This window comes from Melozone crissalis, unplaced genomic scaffold, assembly GCF_028551555.1.
Source record: "Melozone crissalis strain CALT ecotype California unplaced genomic scaffold, PUWL_Pcris_2 ptg000009l_1, whole genome shotgun sequence".
Classification (NCBI taxonomy): Eukaryota; Metazoa; Chordata; class Aves; order Passeriformes; family Passerellidae; genus Melozone; species Melozone crissalis.
In genome coordinates, this window is record NW_026535787.1 from 16,530,454 (window position 1) to 16,548,313 (window position 17,860).

The 17,860-nt window shown below is 58.6% G+C and overlaps 2 protein-coding genes across 6 annotated transcripts in view; both read left to right on the forward strand.

Moving 5' to 3' along the window:
- Positions 1–215: 215 nt before the first annotated feature.
- LAMTOR1 (late endosomal/lysosomal adaptor, MAPK and MTOR activator 1) lies at positions 216–4,423 on the forward strand. The gene is made up of 5 exons (XM_054270192.1): positions 216–379; positions 2,050–2,195; positions 3,249–3,326; positions 3,766–3,892; positions 4,165–4,423. Exons 1-5 carry the CDS (start codon positions 338–340, stop codon positions 4,255–4,257), a joined length of 486 nt encoding a protein of 161 aa, XP_054126167.1. The 5' UTR covers positions 216–337; the 3' UTR covers positions 4,258–4,423.
- A 2,125-nt stretch (positions 4,424–6,548) lies between these two features.
- NUMA1 (nuclear mitotic apparatus protein 1) overlaps positions 6,549–17,860 on the forward strand; it is a 111,441-nt gene continuing 100,129 nt past the window's right edge. For 2 of the 5 annotated variants that reach the window (XM_054270191.1, XM_054270187.1), the window contains exons 1-13: positions 6,954–7,046; positions 9,258–9,330; positions 10,257–10,345; positions 12,016–12,095; positions 12,842–12,924; positions 13,013–13,093; positions 13,369–13,453; positions 13,853–13,976; positions 14,517–14,671; positions 15,017–15,134; positions 16,572–16,689; positions 17,031–17,171; positions 17,446–17,568. In XM_054270191.1, the coding sequence (XP_054126166.1) occupies positions 7,012–7,046; positions 9,258–9,330; positions 10,257–10,345; positions 12,016–12,095; positions 12,842–12,924; positions 13,013–13,093; positions 13,369–13,453; positions 13,853–13,976; positions 14,517–14,671; positions 15,017–15,134; positions 16,572–16,689; positions 17,031–17,171; positions 17,446–17,568 (1,305 nt within the window). In that variant the 5' untranslated portion in view covers positions 6,954–7,011. Of the gene's footprint in view, positions 6,585–6,664; positions 6,684–6,953; positions 7,047–7,435; positions 7,591–9,257; positions 9,331–10,256; positions 10,346–12,015; positions 12,096–12,841; positions 12,925–13,012; positions 13,094–13,368; positions 13,454–13,852; positions 13,977–14,516; positions 14,672–15,016; positions 15,135–16,571; positions 16,690–17,030; positions 17,172–17,445; positions 17,569–17,860 lie in introns of those variants that run through there. The other 3 variants (XM_054270189.1, XM_054270190.1, XM_054270188.1) reach the window with 3 other exon arrangements.

Here is a 17,860-nt window from a genome sequence, read left to right on the forward strand (position 1 = left end):
ACCCGGGGGCACCGGGAATGCCGGGATCCCTGCGGGCAGGCCGCCTGAGCGCGGGAGCGCGGACACACCGGGAGCGCGCCCGGGGGGGGCGGTGCCTTGGCAGCAGCCACGTGACCCCGCCCGCAGGGCCGCGTGACGTAGCCCACGTGCGAGCAGCGTTCCGGCCCACGTGACGGCCCCGCGCGCGCCCCCGGCGGCGGGCGCGGCTGTGTGTCTGTCTGTGCGTGCGTGTGTCCGTGTGTCCGGGTGTTCCCCGCCGCTCACGTGACCGGCGTGACTCGGCGCTCACGTGACCGCGCGGCGGCGGGGCCGTGCCGGAGCCGGGGCCGCGCTCGCCATGGGCTGCTGCTACAGCAGCGAGGCCGAGGCCTCCGACCAGGTGGGCCTGGCGCCGGGGGAGCACGAGGCCCGCGGCGGGGGTGGCGCCGGGAGGGACGCTCGGCCCCGCTCCCGGGGCTTCCCGGTGGCGGGGGGCAGGCGGCGCGCGTCCGCGGCGGGGCCCGGCCCTTCCCCGCTCCCGGGCAGGGTCTGAGCGCTGCTCCCGCCTGTCGCCGCCTTCGTGTCGCTCGTTTCGCGCGCGTCCCCCCGGTGCCGCGTGGGGGCTGGAGGCGGCGGCTCGGGGGTCGCGCCGGACCCTCCCGCCGTCCCGCTGCAGGTGTAAGCCCAAGGCCTCACACGGCAGCGGCGGGAGCAGCGCCAGGCTTTCCTTCTTGGGACAGCGGGACTGCCACGCAACTCGGGGGCCGGGACAGAACTGGGGCTGTCACCTGTCCCGCGAAACTTAATCCGGGTGCGGCGGGAGCTGGGCTGTGACAGCCCGTCCCAGGGGGAGCCCAGCCCGCTTCCACTTGTGTGGTGAGAAAGGGAGGAGAAGGGCCTAGGCTAGAGTATGGCAGCAGCGTTTCCCAGCAGGAGGAAGGGGAGAACAAGCTTCTGGCAGGGAAGAGCTGGAGATGCCACTGACAGCATGTGTGGAGAGGTGGTTGCACTCCCAGTTCACCGTGGGTCATAGGCTGAGCACCCTTTCAGGGCAAGACAGACATGGAAAGGCTTGAGCATGTCCAGAGAAGGAAATGGAGCTGGAGCACAAGGAGTGGCTGAGGGAGCCAAGGGGGCTCAGGCTGCTAGGAGGCTCAGGGATTGCTTCTCACTCTCCACAACTCCCTGACAGGAGGGTGGAGCCAGGTGGAAGTCTGTCTCTGCTCCCAGGGAACAAGCAACAGGACAGGAGGAAAGGGCCTCTGGTTGTGCTATAGAAGGTTTAGGTTGGATATTCGGGAGAATTTCCCTAAAAGTGTTGTACAGTTGTGACACAGGCTGCCCAGAACAGTGTTGCAGTCCCCAACCCTGGTGGGATTTAAAAGCAATGTAGACTTGGCACTTGGGTAGTTTGGTGGTGGGCTCAGCAGTGCTGGGAGAACAGTTGGGCTCAAGAGGGCTTTTTCAATTTTGCTGATTCTGTGGTCTTGTTCTCATGGGTGTTTGTGCCCATGATCTCCCTGCTGGGCTCTTCTCACTACCCCTGCAGCACCATTCAGCCAAGCCAGAGGATCGAGGGCTGGGCTCCAGCTCTGCACCTCCTGGAGTGAGTGGAGGAACACACCCTGTGGCTCTGGGAAGCCCCCACCCCAGTGCCTGGGCTTTGGCAGGTGGGGTTCACCTGGCTCAGGTGAGACCCCTGCTATGCCAGGGTGGGCTCTCTGTGTTGCCCAGGCAGGGGTGGGGCACAGTGGGTCCACATTAGCTGTGGGGTTTAATGCAGGTTGATGCTGGCTGCAGACTCCTGCCTGCAGGATTGGCCACTCCCAATGTGCTGCCTGATTTCAGCAACACTTGCTGCCTTTGTGGCTGGAGGGGCTTCATCTGGGAAAAACTGAAATAATTGGGTAAAGAGGTGCTTGGCAGAGCTGAGGCTGTTCTGGGTTACACTGGGATACACAGGGAGCCCTCCTGGCTGGTGAGGGAGAGGTGAGACTTGCCTCATCCCGTGGAGTTAATGCTGCTGGTGTGGGGAAGCCAGGGCTGATTTTCCTCTTGCCTTTCCCTCAGGAGGAAGAGACAAAGCGGCTGCTGGAGCCGGCAGCCAGCCCGCCCAACAAGGTGCTGAACGGAGCAGAGCAGAGCTACCACAACCTGCCGTCAGCACGCACCGATGAGCAGGCCATGCTGTCCTCCATCCTCGCCAAAACAGCCATGTAAGCCTTGGGCTGTGCCCTGGGGCAGGCAGCACCCTCAGGCCGTGTCCCTGGGGCAGGCAGCACCCTCAGGCCGTGTCCCTGGGGCAGGCAGCACCCTCAGGCCGTGCCCTGGGGCAGGCAGCACCCTCAGGCCGTGCCCTGGGGCAAGCAGCATATGTTGGGGACAGTGGTGACCCTGGCTGTGGCACACAGCTGGGGCTGCCTGGCTGTGGGCCCTGGTGGTCAGCCATAGGTGCTGAGGGGAAGGGAGGAGCTGGCAGAGCCCCCCATGTCCCTCTGCCCTCAGACAGCCCCTCCCTCAGCTTTGAGCCCCATGGGGACACAGAGAGAAGACCTGAGGTGTGAGGTAGCCCCTTGGGTGCTGGGCTGGAAGTAGGGGCAGGGTTTGGGTGAGAAAGTGAGTTCAGGGGGATGTGGAGAGGGTGGCTGGAGGGGCAGCAGCACTGCATCCCCTTCGGAGGAGGCTTTTCCTCAAATGCACAGGGGCACTGTGGGGAGAGGGCTGTGTCCAGCCTGGCTGGGAGGGCTTTGGGATGCTCGTAGGCCCCTCTGCTCCCCTGCCTGACACTGCAGAGCTAGTGGCCACTGTGTGTGTCCAGCATGCAGGGCCACAGCAGCTCTGAGCACTGCTCTGCTCTGGGGTGCACACAATGGGGCTCAGCAGGGCCCTGGGTAAGGGCCTAGCTCCTCTGTGAGCCCAGGGCCTGGTACAGGGGCTTTCAGGAAATCTGCCAAGGACATTGTCCTCCCAGTGGTTCCTTTTATCTCCAGGTAGCTGCATGCCAAACTCCCCAGAGCCCAGACCAGCCCCCAGCTTCCTGCAGCCTCTGCCTGCCTCCCTCTGCCCCAGGGCAGCTGTGGGCAAACAGTCCCTGGCATTTCCTTCCTGGCAAGCAGCCCGTCCAGCCTGGCACACTTGTGGCTGGGCGAGTTTGGCCTTGAGATGTTTGTCTTGGGGTGCTGGACTTCGTCTGCCTGGTCAGAGGATGCTCTGAGATGGGGAGGGAACTCGGGGGGAGCAATGGGAGCCACTGTCTTGTGTCTCTGCAGCAACATCATCGACGTGTCGGCAGCGGATTCCCAGGGCATGGAGCAGCATGAGTACATGGACAGAGCCAGGCAGTACAGGTGGGAGCTGCACTTCTCCCCTGGGGTCCCTGCAGTCCTTCACAGCTGTGTGTGTCCCTGGGCAGGTCCCAGGGGTTTTGGCCTGAGGGAGTGAACTCGGCATGAAGAAGGGCTGCCTCATCTCAGAGAGCAGGGTGCAACCTGCTCAGGGAAGGCTGATGGCAGTGCAGGCAGCAGAGCCCATGACAAAGGGCTCCTGTGTTCACCCAGCCCTTGGGGCAGATGGTGGGGGGCTGGATGTGACTGCTTCTGTTTGACAGGTGCCTATGTGGGAGAGCTGGAAGCTCCCTCACCCTCCTGCTGCAGGGAGTGAAGAGGGCTGGATGCTGAGAGTGCAGCACCACTGCTCTCTCTTTCTCCCTCTGGGGGTGCAGCACCCATCTTCTGGATGTACCCATGTCCTGGCATGGCACTCATGTTGGCTGCTCTCCCCTCACAGCACACGCCTGGCCATGCTCAGCAACAACCTGACGCACTGGAAGAAGCTCCCACTGCTGCCATCCCTGACTAACCAGCCGCACCAAGTGCTCGCCAGCGACCCTGTCCCCTTTGCAGACCTGCAGCAGGTGAGCAGGGCTGGGCTCACCTGAGCCCTTGGGATGCTCCCCAGGGACACATCCTCATCCTGGAGGAGCAGTAATGCCCAGAGCCCTGACACAACTTGTTAGAGCTGAGGGCAAAGCCTAGGTCAGGCTTAAGGCCTTGTTAGAGGTGGGGGCAAAGCCCAGGACAGGCTTAGGGACTTGTTAGGGCTGGAGGCTAACCTGCAGCAGTTTCTTTGGGATAACTGGGGGTTTCAGTAGCCACCAGTGACACAGCCATGTCTTTGTGCCTGCAGGTGTCCCGGATAGCTGCCTATGCCTTCAGTGCGCTCTCACAGATCCGTGTTGACGCCAAAGAAGAACTGGTTGTACAGTTTGGCATCCCCTGAACCTGCCCCCACCACTGCTGCTTCAGCGCTTTGGGTTGTTTTCGGTTTTTTCCTGATTTTTTTCTCTTTGTATCCCTTCCCTCCCCATGCTGCTGCCACAGAACTTGGACAGATACCCTGTTTCCTACTAAATGCCAAGGCGCCCATCATTGGCACGTTGAGCCCACCTGCATTGCTTGAGGCTTTCTCCTCCTCGTGGGTGGGTGGGTGGGTGTGTGTGCGTGGGGAAGAGGCTGTGTCAGCTGGATGCTGCCTTGCACAGGGACAAGCACAAAGGGAACAGCCGGTGCAAGGAGGCCCTGGTGTGGGTCAGCACCATATGCCAGGTCACCAGGATGGGTGGGCTGGAGCCAGGCAGATGTGATGCTCTGCATGGGGCCTGGTGGCTCCAACACCATCCCTTCTCCTTTTTACATGTTTAGACCTTTATTTCGGTTGTTTTTTGGTGGTTTTGTTCTTTTTTTTTTTTTAATTATTATTTTTTGCCACAGTAGATAAAGCCACGTTCATCCAGTGCCTGTCTCCACTGTTCTCTGTCGGACACAGCATGGACATGATGGGGGAGCCATGCCCTGGTGGGGGGGGTACACACATCTGTCTGACCCCTGTCTCCTCTTTGATCATGTCCCATGGGGACAGGGAATGTATGATAACCCACCTTTAAGGGGAAGGAAGCACCTGAGATTACTAAATGCTCAAGATCGAAAGGAATGTCAAAAGTCAGGGTTTGCAAATAATCAGAAAGTTTCATTAGTAAATGACACACTTGGCATGGAAATTGCAGGGTACCTTTTTATGGATAAGTTTCCGCAGCCTGAAGAGGATTTCTCATTTTCTATGCAAATAAGTTTTCATGCACAGTCAGTTCTTTCAGGTCTTCCTGGAAATAGATCCGACAGGTTTGGGGGTCATTGGTCATCTTAATCCTACCCACCTCCTGCCACTCATTCTTGTGCTGTTTTGTCTTGTGCTTATCAGCAGGAACTACAATGAGGATGTTTTTCCAGGGCTGTCCTATCTCACCTTGCCTCCCTTCTTCAGCCATATCTTTTTCTTTGTCATGGGGTGTTAATATCAACAGTGTTTATTACCAACAGTCCTTGGTTGATTCCACAGCCGTCCAATTATCTTTGTTTGAGACATATGCATTAGCTCTCCTATGTTCTGGGAAGAGAATGCTCAGTGATACTTACTTTGGACTGTGGTTTATAGGGTCATCAGAGAGTGGGCTTCAGTATGCATTAGCCCTTTATAATTGAGAGCTCAAAGGTCTCACTTTGGATTGCTGTCTAGGTCCCAAGAGAGTGGGCTTCAGTCATAGTAATTTTCCATCCTGGCCACGATTTGAGTTGGTTGAAGGTTCAACAGCAAAAATACTGTTTCACTTGGGTTGTTACTCAAGCAAGAAAAATAAGTTTCCAAGTCTGTTCATTAAAAAACAGATGCTCAATAAACATCTGTTAGTTCCTTGGTACAGATTATATCAAATAAGCTCAAGAGGGGCTTAGTCTGGGTGGTCTTTGTGAAGGCCAAGCCTAACAAGCATTTCTCAGGTCTTGGTGGGGCCTGGGCAGTGGTGGGGACATGTGCCACCACAGTCCAGTCCATGACTACACTTACCTGGGCCTCTACAGGATGAAACAGGGCTGTGGCCACAGGGACAAGTGCAGGACCCCCCCAGGTGAGAGCAGGCCCCACTAGTAGGTCAGGACAGGTTTGGGGGCTGCTGAGGACCCCTGTCTAGCTGGCACTGCAGGGCAGTGGGGTGTCTGCATGTGACACCCTGCTAGAGTCCCCCACGTGCCCCCTTGACTCACTGTGGGCTTCCAGTACTCCGTGTGGCCTCACACAACCCCCTGTCATGTGTCCACCTCTGACTGGGGGCTTGAGACCCACACTCCCACACACCTCGGTGGTCCCATCTGTGTCACTCTACCTTCACGGGTGGCCCCTGCCTGTGTTCTCCTTGCCCCCAGGCAGCCCTATAAGGCCCCCGACATAAGAGCTTCCCTCGCTTGGACTGCTGCACGTGTTCCCCAGGTAGCCCACGGTCCCGGGGACCGGCCAAGCGCTGTCCCCTCCGGTGCAAGGCGAGAGCCGAACGCCGCGATTCGCGGCCTGCCCGCCCGCGTGACGCCCCCGGCCCGGCGGTGCCCAATGGGCAGCAGCGGGGGCGGGCGCTGCCGTTCGAATAAGAGCGGCCTCGGCCCGGACCCTGGCGGCTCCGGCTCGGGAGTGGATCGTCATTACTGCTGGAGCCCCGGCGACTGCGACACCGACACCGACGCCGACGCCGACGCCGAAGACGATCCCCAGCCACGGTCACGGTACGGGGAAAGCTGAGGTGACCTGCGGTGGGGGGCCCGGTTGTTCCCTCGGCGGGCGCTCAGGGCCGCTGAGCGAGGCTGGGCTCGACCTGTGCTGAGGTGGGCAAGGTGCGGAACCCTCGGGCGAGCGGGGCATGCGTGTGGCACAGCCTCCGTCTCGGGCCAAGCTCAGCGGCATCCCCGTCCCTGAGGGACGGGGCAGTCGCGGCTGGAGCGCTGTGGCTCGGGCGTGTGGTTCTTCGTTTCTCGGGGCTTGGCAAAATCGGAACCTTCGCCAGCGGCACTCGGCGGCCGCGCTCCTTGCGAGTTCCTCTGCTGCCCCCAGCGCCGGTTCGAAAGAACCTTCTCCTTGCCCTTCCTGTGCCGTGCTTGGGACGGCCCCATCCTGCGGCCCTGAGCCTCCTGAGGCAGCCCGGGCGCTGCGGAGATGACTTCCGATTGTCTCCGGAACAGCAGCGAGGGGTGAGCGTCCCTTCCTCGCCTGACTTCTCCCTGGTCTAGCTGGCGACCCGTAGGGTCCGGTTTCCTTTCAATCTGTGGCCGCGGGGTGTGTGCGTATCGGGGGTAGATATTCAGGGGTCAGCTGGATGTGACTCCAGTCAGGTTAGAGGGAAACGTAGCATCGGGGGCCATTCTCTGCCGAGCCCCGGCTTCCCTGAGCTGCGCTGGGGCCGGGAGCGGGTCTGTGCCGGTCCCACCGGCTCAGCTCTCCGTCCTTCGGCCCGGGCTGGGTGACGGCAGTGAGCGCGTCCAGGCTCGGACGATTCCCCTCCCCGCGGCGAGGCGCCGGAGGTTTCTGTGCCGTGCGCCTTTAATGAGCGCGGCCCCGCCGCGGTGACGTGGGGTGGCGCAGGGCCAGGAAGGGGAACCGCCGCCTGCCAGCCCCGCCGAAGAGAAGCTCAACAACTTTCTTTTGTGCGTGGCCGCTGGCTCCCCGGCCCTTCCCGGCTTGCCAGCGCTCATGGCGGATTAACCCCAGCGAGCCGACGACGGCCGCGCGGCCCCGGTAAGGCCCCAACAAAGACTTTCTGCCTCTTCCTTGTTTTGTTTTCCACGGGGCTGGGGGGGAGCGAGGCGGGGGCGGCGAAGCTCAGCTCGCCCAGCTCCGCCGCCTCGCCGCAGCGTACGGCTCCCGGCCCGGCCCCTCGCCAGCCCCCGAGGGGTGCGGGTCCCCGGGGCCGCGGGTGCCGCGCCGGGCTCGCCAACATCCGGGCGCTCGGGCCGGCGGCTGCTCTCCCCCTCTGCCCCGCGCCTGCTGCGGGCCCGTCCGTGCCGGGGGCTGCCGTGGCTCGCTCACCCCGCCTGGGTGCTTCCCGCAGCCGGACCCTGGCCCGGGACAGCCCGGGGCCCGCGGGCTTTGCGTCCCCCGGAGCGTTGGCACGGCGGGAGCTCCGGAGCGCGGGCTTGCGTAACGCCGTGTTGTGACCGGAGCGGCGCGGGGAAGGAGGGGAAGGACAATGCCGCCGCCACCTCCGGAGCTCGTTCCCCGGTCCCCGTTGCGCCCCTGCAGCTGCTCTCGGCGGGGATGCAGCTGGAAGGCGCTCACGGCCGCTGGCGGGCTCCCGACCGCTTCCCGCCTGCCATCACGAATGGCACGTCCTCACGGAGGGTCATGGCGCTGTCTCAGCCGCTCAGGGTGGCCCGTGTCGCCAGTGACAGGCCAGGCTGGGAGCGCGGCAGGAGCCCTGCCTGCCCGTCCAGATCTCACGCCAGGCACCAGTGTGTTCGCAGACTGGTTCTGGTAAAACCCAGCTCGACGCTGGTGGGACACGGTTTTCACCCAGGATCTCTGCATCCAGCGCTGCACGAGTGCTTTGCCCGGTGCCTTTGGGTGGATTTTTAGGGAGAGGTCTTGGCTGTGCCACCGGGGGGAGGGACAGGAGTTGCTGAGTGACCCAGCCGCGGGACAGGGAGCTGGGTTTTAGCCAAATTGGAGGGAGGACCTGTCCTGCTGAGGATCCCATGTGTCCCAGCTGGACTGACGGCAGCGGGAGCTCGTGTTGTGCGGAGCAGCTGCAGATGCCAGCCAGGCTCCTGGCCCGTCACGGTGTGGGTGTCCAGGTGCAATACAGGCTGAGGAGCCCCCTCCTCATCTGGGTCACTTTTTGGCTCCCAGCAGTCCCCTCCCCTGGAAGACTGCCAGGGTGGCACCGGGGGCAGCCAGCGTGGAGGCAAAGGTCGCTGTGAAGGGGACCTGGCAGTGATCCCAGATCCCGTCAGGGCAGCTCATCCCTGCTCCCTCCCAATGCAGCTGTGAGCTCCCTGTGCCCCCAGCAGGTGGTTCTTTCACTAGCAGCAGTGGAAGGGGAGCTGGCAGAGCTTCAATGGCTTGGCCACTGCCTTGCTGGGCCAGAAATGTTAGTGACATTTGGAGGCGAGGGAGGGAGGAAGGCACAGCAGGAGAATGAGGAGCCTGAGCAGCAGTTTTCCACTGACCCCTTGTCAGCATCCTAATATGTGGGAGTGGACCAGGCTGCTGCTCATCATTGTTCCCCACTCTGAACCTGTGGGGAGGCAGGAGGATGCTGGCTGCTCCTGCACAGCTGGCCAGATGCAGGGACACATCCTTCCTTGTGGGCACAAATGCCTGGTGCTGGGTGCCAGTAATTTAGTAACATAGTTACTATAGTTTACCTTTTTTATCCCCTCCTCCCCCTTTGTTGATGTTTTTAGGTCTGTGCAGGAACCTGATAGGCTGGCCACAATGTCACTCCATGGTGAAAGAGTTGCTGCTCTCCTGGCTTGGGTAAGTCCCCCTCCTGTGCTGGAGCTTGCTGCATGGGTGGGACATACTGCTGCCAGCTCTGGCAGCTTCCAGGCTCGATGCTGGGGCTTGTCACAGGAGGGATTGTGGCTGGGGCAGGTCCTAGGGTAGTCCAGTTCCTACTGTTCCTGGGCAGGTGGGTGTTTGCAGGAGAAGCCTTGCTCACCCTTCCTGTTGAGCAACCAGAAATGCTGGAATGGCTTGGTCTGGTCATGGAGACTGCCTGGGAGATGGAGCTGAGCCTGAAGCAGGCAGCAGCTGTACTGTAAAGGTGTTGTTGGATCTGTCTCACAAAGCACTCCTGTGTCCAAGTGAAAACTCCTAGAATGGTTTGGGTTAGAAGGGGCTTTTAAGCTCATTCAGCTGGAATGCCCTGCCATGGGCAGGGAGACCTCCCACTAGACCAGCTTGCTCCAAACCACATCCAGCCTAGCCTTGAAAACCTCCAGCCAAACCATGGCTTCTCTGGACAACCCTCACAGGGAAGAATTTCTTCCCAATATCCCATCTAACCCTGCTCTCTTATCAGTGGGAAGCCATTTCCTCTTGTCCTGTCACTCCAGGCCTTTGTCCAAAGTCCCTTTCCTGCTCTTTTGAACCCCCTTTAGGCACTGGCAGGGGCTCTAAGGTCTCCCTGGAGCCTTCTTTTCTCCAGGCTGAACATCCCCAGGTCTCTCAGCCTCTCCAGGGAAGAGGGCTCCAGCAGTGTGATGAATGGGACCTGTGCCAGACTCCCAGATGTGGAGCTGTGGGGATCATGTTCATCTGTTCCCTGGGAAGGGGTGGTTTAAAGGGATGGACCTAATTCCACCTCCAGACCAGTCTTGCTGTCCCCTGCCAGGACTGGAGGTGGTGAGTGGCATAGCACAGTGTTGTGTTGGTTTCTGACTGTCCCACACCATTTCTAGGTGAACAGCACCAAGGTTTGTCCTGATCCCATCAATGATCTGTCCCAGCTCCAGGACTGCAGTGTCTTCATCAGAATTATCCACAAAATGTGAGTATGGGGAGCTGTGTACACATTTCAGACCACACAGCTGGGTCTGTGCTGTGCCTGGAGCCATGGCCTCAGCCCCCAGGAGCTAAGGGCTCCTGTCTTGGGCAGGGTGGGAGTCTTGGGGTATTTATTCCTCCTCTGGCCTATGAGATGCTGGGATCTCCATCTCCTCTGTGGCACTGCACAGCTGGGGTCTGCCTGCAGAGCTGTTGGGTCCCACAGAGCTGCCCAGGGAATGTTTTGGCCAGAGTTCCTGTCCTTTGAGACCTGTTATCACATCTGGCACTTAACATCTGGGTTCACTCCTGGCATTGTAGAGAAGACCTGAGTGCTGCTGCCAGTGGCACAAGGGTTCCTGCAGCTGCACAGGAGATTATCCATTTCTGTTGGTGCTGCTCTGGTGAGGGAACACCCAGCAAGTTTTCCTGAGTGGCAGCCTTGGGATCCTGAGGAAGCCTTGTATCTGGAAAGCAGTGTAAAGCATGACAATTTCTGCCTCATGAGGTGCTTCTGTTGCCTTGTCAGGCTGCTGCTGTGTATGGTGTGGTCAGGATGGAGCCTGTGTGCTCTGCCCTGGGACCTGAGGTGGCTGGGCAGGGGTGGGAGGAATGCCTCCTTCAGGAATTGTATTTGTTCCCTGGGAGCAAGGGCCAACTAAAATTTACAGGCCATAATGGGCATCAGAGGTGGGACAAAGCCTGGTGGTTGAGGAGTTGACAAAACAAATGGAGAGGGTGTGAAGCTGCCGTGAATTGCTTTCAAACCCTTCCGGTGGGAGGCTCACTGGGAGCCTGTCTCCTATAATTACCTCCTGCACAGGGTAAGGAGAGCCTGCCTGGAGCAGGGATCTGCCTGCAGTGGGTGGGGAGGAAGGAGCTGCCTGCACCACAGATATATTTAGTCAGACCTGGTTAATCTCCTGGCTCTGTGCTCCAGCTGGGATTAGTAGGGATCCTGGTGGCGTGTGCTCTCTAAAGAGGCCTGGCCATTGCTTGATAAAGTGGGGTGGCAGCAGGGCAGCTGCCACAGCAGCTGGCTGATCTGAGAGCTCCTGGTGGCACAAGAGGAAGTCTGTGAGGAGGAGCAAATCCTCGTGGCAGCCCCTGTCCCAGGCCAGGTTCTTGTTTTTGGCACGTTGGGAGTAAGTGACAGTACTCAAGCAGTGCTGGTCAAGCATGATTGGTGTGGGTTTTGGGCATGCCATTTCTGAGCAGCCATTTGGTTTAATAACCTTTGTAGGTCTCCTCCAACTCAGGATATTCCATGAACTGGTGGCTGCTCCGGAAGAGTGTAGTTGCAAATAAGTGCAAGAGGAAGCTTCAGCTTCCCAAAATCCAGCAAGAAAAGCCCAAGGCTGCATGCACGGACTGGCCCCTGTGGTGCTTCCCGGCCAGTGGGGCCACCACAAGCTCCCTGTGCTGTGCTGGATGCTGGGGCTGGCAGGCAGAATGGGAAGCAGTGCCAGGGGGTGTTGGCTGCCTGGCTCCAGCAGGGGGATTACGGGGGATTCCCCTCCTGTGGTGGGTCCTGGCTCTGCTGGCCCTGGTGTGGGGGCAGAAGGCAGAGCAGCGCCCCAGAGCCAGCCCTGGCTCAGCAAACCCTGCTGCACAAACCTCAGGATTGGTCTAATCCCTCCAGAAGGAGTTAATGCAAGCCTTGCACTCTTCCAGCCACGGGAGCAAGGAGGGGGAGTCTGTGCTGGAGCAGCCGCTGCCAGAGAGGATCTCCTTCATCCATGGTTTCCTGCAGAGTAAGACCCTCCGCTGGTGCTGGGGAAAGGGACTGCCCGTGCTCGGTGCCCCTGGCCTCTGAGAGAGTCTGGGCTGCTGTCTGCAGCTTCCCTCTCCACAAAGTGACCCCCTCACCCCACATCAGCATCTTTGTGAGGTGCCAGCAGCTTTCCTGCAGCAGCCTGTGGAAGGGGAAACTTCCAGACGGAAATCCTTATCAGACCCCGGGTTCAGAGCAAAAGAGGTTCTGGATGTGAAGGGCAGAGTGCCAGTGGCTGCTCTGGTGATGCTGCCTGGAGTAGTTTTCCTAGTTGGGTACCTGCTCTTCAAATCCCAGTTGAAAACCTTTACCCAAGCAGAAATCCTGGGAGGGGAAATGGGAAATATCTCACACTCTTGTTCAGTGTGTTATCACATCTGGCACATAACATCTGGGTTCACTCCTGGTTCACTCTTGTTCAGTCTTTCCTTGAGGGAAGACTCCATATCCCACCCAGAGATGGAGCTCTCTGTGCTGATGTTGGGGGGGAGATGCCAAGGTGGGGAGGCTGGGATTTAGGATGGGGTTCCAGGGAGGGGAATGAAAGTTGGTCAGAGCTAATGGCCAAGGCTGACCACAGGGATCTCAGCTCTGGAGCCCATCCTGCCCCATGTCCCTTCTCCCTGGGGATGCATTCCAGTGCCCTCCTGGCCATGAGTGCCACCTCAGGGGAGGCAGTGTGCCCAGTGGCTCCTGTGTGACTGGGAATTCTGCTTCGTGTTGCAGAGCACTGCCGGCACAAAGTGGCTGCAGAAAACCTTGTCTCTGCACAGAAACTCCTGGATGGAGAGGAGCTGGCCCTGGCCAAGGTAACTGTGTGGTGTGTTTTAGTCCCAGATGGCACCAATGTGCTTGTGACTGGCCTGGGGTTACTCATGCTTTTCCTGCCTTGCTCAGGTTGCCGTGCTGCTCCTGTATCACACCTCCATGAGTTCCAAGGATTCTGGGGACTGGAATGAACTTGACTACAAGACCCAGGTAATCCCTTTGAGGTTCCTCCTCTGGATCTGGGGTGCAGGGGGAAGCAGCAGTTCCTTTGGGGGAAGGTGCTCTGGGACTTGCACTCCTGGGTCTCACTGAAAGATGGTGTGGAGTGGGCACTGTGGTGCTCACTGGTGGTTTTGGACTATCAAAAGCTTGTGGCAGGCAAGTGTGGGCAGCAGCACAGGCAGGCAGGGAGCTGCCCCACGCCTGCTGTGGTGCTGCCTGTGACCTGCAGCAGAGCCACTAACTCTGCAGCTCCTCCAACACAGGTTGAACTGGCATCAATTGTCAAATTTGTGCTGGATAACGAGGAGTGCCTGAATGAGAATTTGGAGCCATTTCTGCAGAGGAAAGGTAAGTGCTGCCCTGGCTTTTCCTCCTGTTTATGCTGCTGTAGCTGCCCAGCTGTAAAGGCAGCTGCACAACCCAGATGTGCTCAGCTACAAAACAGTCCCCTGTAAACTCCCAAGAGTAGGGCTACCTCAGACCTGCTGGCTCTTCCTACTCAGCAGTACCTCAGCCTTTCCCTGGAGGAGAGGAGCAGGTGGGATGCTGACAGCCTTGTGGGAGTAGAGTTGCTGGGGAAGGCCTGTGGAGCAGGAGGGATGAGGATGTAGGGCAGGTTTTTGGCTTCCTCAGTTGGCTATTCCATCCTTACTGGAATCTGTGGTTCCTGTCCCCCTGAGATTTTTGCTGCTCAGCCTCTTAGATATTAAAGATGGCAGCCTTCTTCTCCCTTTTTATTTCCAGCAGAGGCGCCCTTGTCCAGTGTGTCCAGCAGCAGCTCTGAGGAACATTCCCCACCGTTCTCTCTCCCTTACAAGAGAGAGGTGCATTTCCTGGAGCTGCAGAAGATCGCCTCCTTCCCCAGCACCAAGTACGTGCCCTGCCTCCTGGCTGCCAGGGGAAATGGAGGAAGGGAGGGGTGGGTGGGGCAGCTTTTGGGACCCACAGGTGTAGCCAGGCTGCACGCTGACTCCCCGGAATGCCCTGTTCTGCCTTGGTGCTCTCCTGCTGCACCTTGCTCTGGCATGATGTGGGGATGGATGATGGAGGTGAGCTTGGGCTCCAGCTCCTTTTGGAATCATGGAATCATTCAGGTTGGAAAAGCCCTCTGAGACCATCGAGTCCAACTGTGCCCTCGGCTCTGCCAAGGCCACCACTGAACCATGTCTCCAGTGGAGGCATTTTTCCATATTTGCCCCTGGAGACCTCCAATGGAAGACCAGCTTTTATATTACCTCCATTATGGAAATGGCTTTGTATGTGTGTTGTTTTGTTCCTAGATTTTGAAGGCAGCAGTTCCTTGGGGATGCAGGCAGGAGAGCCTGCCCCAGAGATGGGGGTGCAGAGTGGGTCTGGCTGCATGGGGCCTGGGCTGGCTCAGGGTAATCAGCTTGTGTGTGTCTCTCTGCAGCCTCCCCAGCACTCCATCTTCGCCTATGGGGGACATCATGCAGACCCCCCAGTTCCAGCTGCGGAGGCTCAAGGTGCAGCTGGCCTTTGAGAGAAAGAAACAGGAAGAGCTGGAGGGGGAGGTGGTGGAGAATCACAAGCTCATCATGGAGAAGGGTCAGTACCAGCACATCCTGGGGTGCAGGGAGGGCTCTGGGGCAGAGATCTCCCCATGTTTCTCTGATTTTTCTTTTGTGACCCCATCACAACTCTGCTCATGCATGGTCCATCCTGCCATGCCACAAGTGAGACTCCAGGTTCCTTCTTCCATCTTGTATTGCCTTATATATCCTGGGCAACAAAAGCCATGACTGAAGCAACACCTATGCTGAGCAGCAGCACTGGTGGTCGCCTGGTTCTTTGATCTCCTGCTGCAGAGGGTTCCTGTGCAGAAATGCTGTTGTGGGGGCTTCAGGTGACATGAAAAGTTGGTAATGGGCCCTTTCTTGCCCCCTTTCCCAGATGCTCAGATCACCAAGATGCAGCAGCAGATTGATCGCTTGGTAAAGCTCAATGAGAAACAAGCTGAAGACCTGCTGGAGCCCAAAGAAATGGAGGAGCTGAGGGAGAAGAATGAGAGGTAATCCTCCAGGAACATCCACTCCTTCCTCCTAGGTGGGACCTTGTCACTTCCACATCCCCAGACTCTGTATGTTGTCTGCGTCTTCCCTAGCAGTGCATGAAACAGGGGAGAAAACAAACCTTCTGGTTCCTCTGCTGCTGGGGAGAGGACAGCAGGCACAGAATCAAGAAAGTGGCTGGGTTGGAAGGGAACTTAAAGCTCATTTAGCTGAAATACCCTGCCATGGGCAGGGTCATCTTCCACTAGACCAGGCTGCTCCAAGCCCCCTCCTACCTGGCCTTGAATCCCTTCCAGGGATGGGGCAGCCACAGCTTCTCTAGACAACCTGTGCCAGGGCTTCATCACCCTCTCAAGGAAGAGTTTCTGCCCAATATCCAATCTAACCCTGTCCTCTGTCAGTGGGAGACCATTCCCTCTTGTCCTGTCACTCCAGACTGGTGTCCAAAGTCCCTCTCTGGCTGTCTTGGAGCCCCTTTAGGTGCTGGAAGGTGCTCTGTGGTGTCCTCAGAGCCTTCTCAACTCCAGGCTGAACACCCCCAGGTCTCTCCAAGTCTGTCTCCAGAGCAGAGGGGCTCCAGCAGCCCTTGGAGCATCTCCTCTGGACTTGCCCCAGCAGCTCCACATCCTTGTGATACTGAGGACCTCAGAGCCAGAGGCAGCTCTGCAGATGGGGTCCCACCAGAGAGGAGCAGAATCCCCTCCCTTGTTGCCCACGCTGTGGGATCAGCCCCTGACACAGCTGTGCCACCATCGCGCCGCCCGTGCCCTCAGGGCAGTTATGGCCTGCAGCCCATTTTTATTGCAGTGGGCATGGATCCAGTCCCAAACCATGCAGCCTGTTCTAACAGCCCACTCTTAACCCAAACCCTGCATGGGAGCAGCTATTCCTATTATGTGAAAAGGGTGTGCTGCCCTTGTGGGTCTCACCTGCCCTGGAAAAGGGGAAGCTTTCAGGGTGATCCTGGAACTCCTGACGCCAGCCCATTTCCCAGGCCTTTACTTTGATCCCATGTACTGGGCTTTGTCACACACTTGAAATCACCTGTCACACTGCATCCTGGTCTTTGCTCTGTCCCTGTGCCATTGTTTACTCGGGAAGGCTGCCCAACCTCCACTGGAAGTGCCATGTCTTTTTTTGTCCTTTCCTCACTTATTTCCCTTTGCAGGGGGGATGGCTGGAGTCCCACAGCTGCCTCTGCTCTCAGTTTGGAGCAGTTGGGCTTCTGCAAAGCACAAAGATTGCTTATCTGTCCTCTGCTTTGCCAGCTGTTGGGACCCAGTTTTAGAGCTGGGTTGATGGTAGAGTCACAGCAGGGCATGGAGATCCCTTGGAACCTTTAGTTTCTGTGGCAATATCCAGCAGCAGCGATCCCTGGTGATATCCTTGCCTGCTGCCAGCACGCACCGCCTCCTTAAGCACCTCCTTTCCCACAGCTTGGTGGGGCGCCTGCACGAGGCCTTCAGGCAGTGCCAGGACCTGAAGACTGAAAAAGCCCAGATGGACCGGAAAATCAACCAGCTCTCCGAGGAGAATGGGGATCTTTCCTTCAAGGTACGGGGTGCAGTGTCCTCTGCGTATCCCCACAGCCCAGCTGGTTGTGATGGAGCCCGGGGGGAGGATTTGATGGCAGTGCTGGATGCTGGGATGTTTATGGTTCTGCTAATGCAATCTTTGACCCAGTGAGCAAGCCTGCCTTGGGCTCTGGATCCTGATGCAAATAGGAACTCTGGTGGGAGAATGGCAGCTGGGTGGAGCTGCCTGCATCTGGTGAACACCCAGAACCCAGGATGCCCATGTGTGCTGCAGCTCTTGGGAAGGGGGAGTGGGCAGAGCCTTGAACAGCAAAGGCACACTCTGCCTCTCTTCTGGACTGGGTGGATTTTCATTGGCAGCTGCGGGAGATCGCCAGCAATATGGTCCAGCTGCAACGAGCCCTGAATGAGCTCTCAGAGGAGCACAACAGTGCCATGGCACAGTCGCAGGAAAAGCAGCGGCAGCTGGAGAAGGACCTGCATGCAGCTATGCAGGATAAGGTCAGGGGGCCTGGGGGGTGGTAGGTGCCCCCCTGTAGCTTCCCCATGGTCCCCCCCAGCTGGGGGACACGCCAACTGCAAGCAGGGTGCAGCAGCCAGGAGCCCTCCTGCCCATTTTTGCCAGCACACAGGGAGAAGCTGTGTACCTGTCAGCTCCTGTGGGAAGCCTCTCCCTGAAACTAAGGAAGGGTTCCCCAGGGTGGGACGGGCTGCTGCCCTTGGTTGGTTGGCTCTTCGGTCTTTCCCCCATGCTCAGTCCCATCTCTGTCACCAGAAATGCTCAGAAGAGAAAATCGAGATTCTACAGGGAAAGATTTCGATGCTGGAAGAGCAGTTGGCCAAGCTGGAGGAATGCAGCACCCAGGAGAAGGGAGAAGTCATGGGAGACATTTTGAAGGTACATTGGGGCTCCTGCAGCTTCAAGGGCTTGAATGGTAGATGACTCCAGTTGGAGAGAGCAGCAGGTGCCAGGAGATGCATGGTAAAGCCATGTGGGGCAGAGCCTACTGCTCTGTGCTGCTGGATAGGGGATGTGGGGCTGAGCACTCTGGGAGAGCTCCTTTTGGGCTGAATTTGCAAATCCTGCTGCCAGGGAGCTGGTGGCTTCCCCAGCTTGCCACAATATGAACTGGTTGTGAAGAGAGCATCTCCTGCACGGTGAAAAGAAGGTGTTTGGTCCAAGGGAGCAG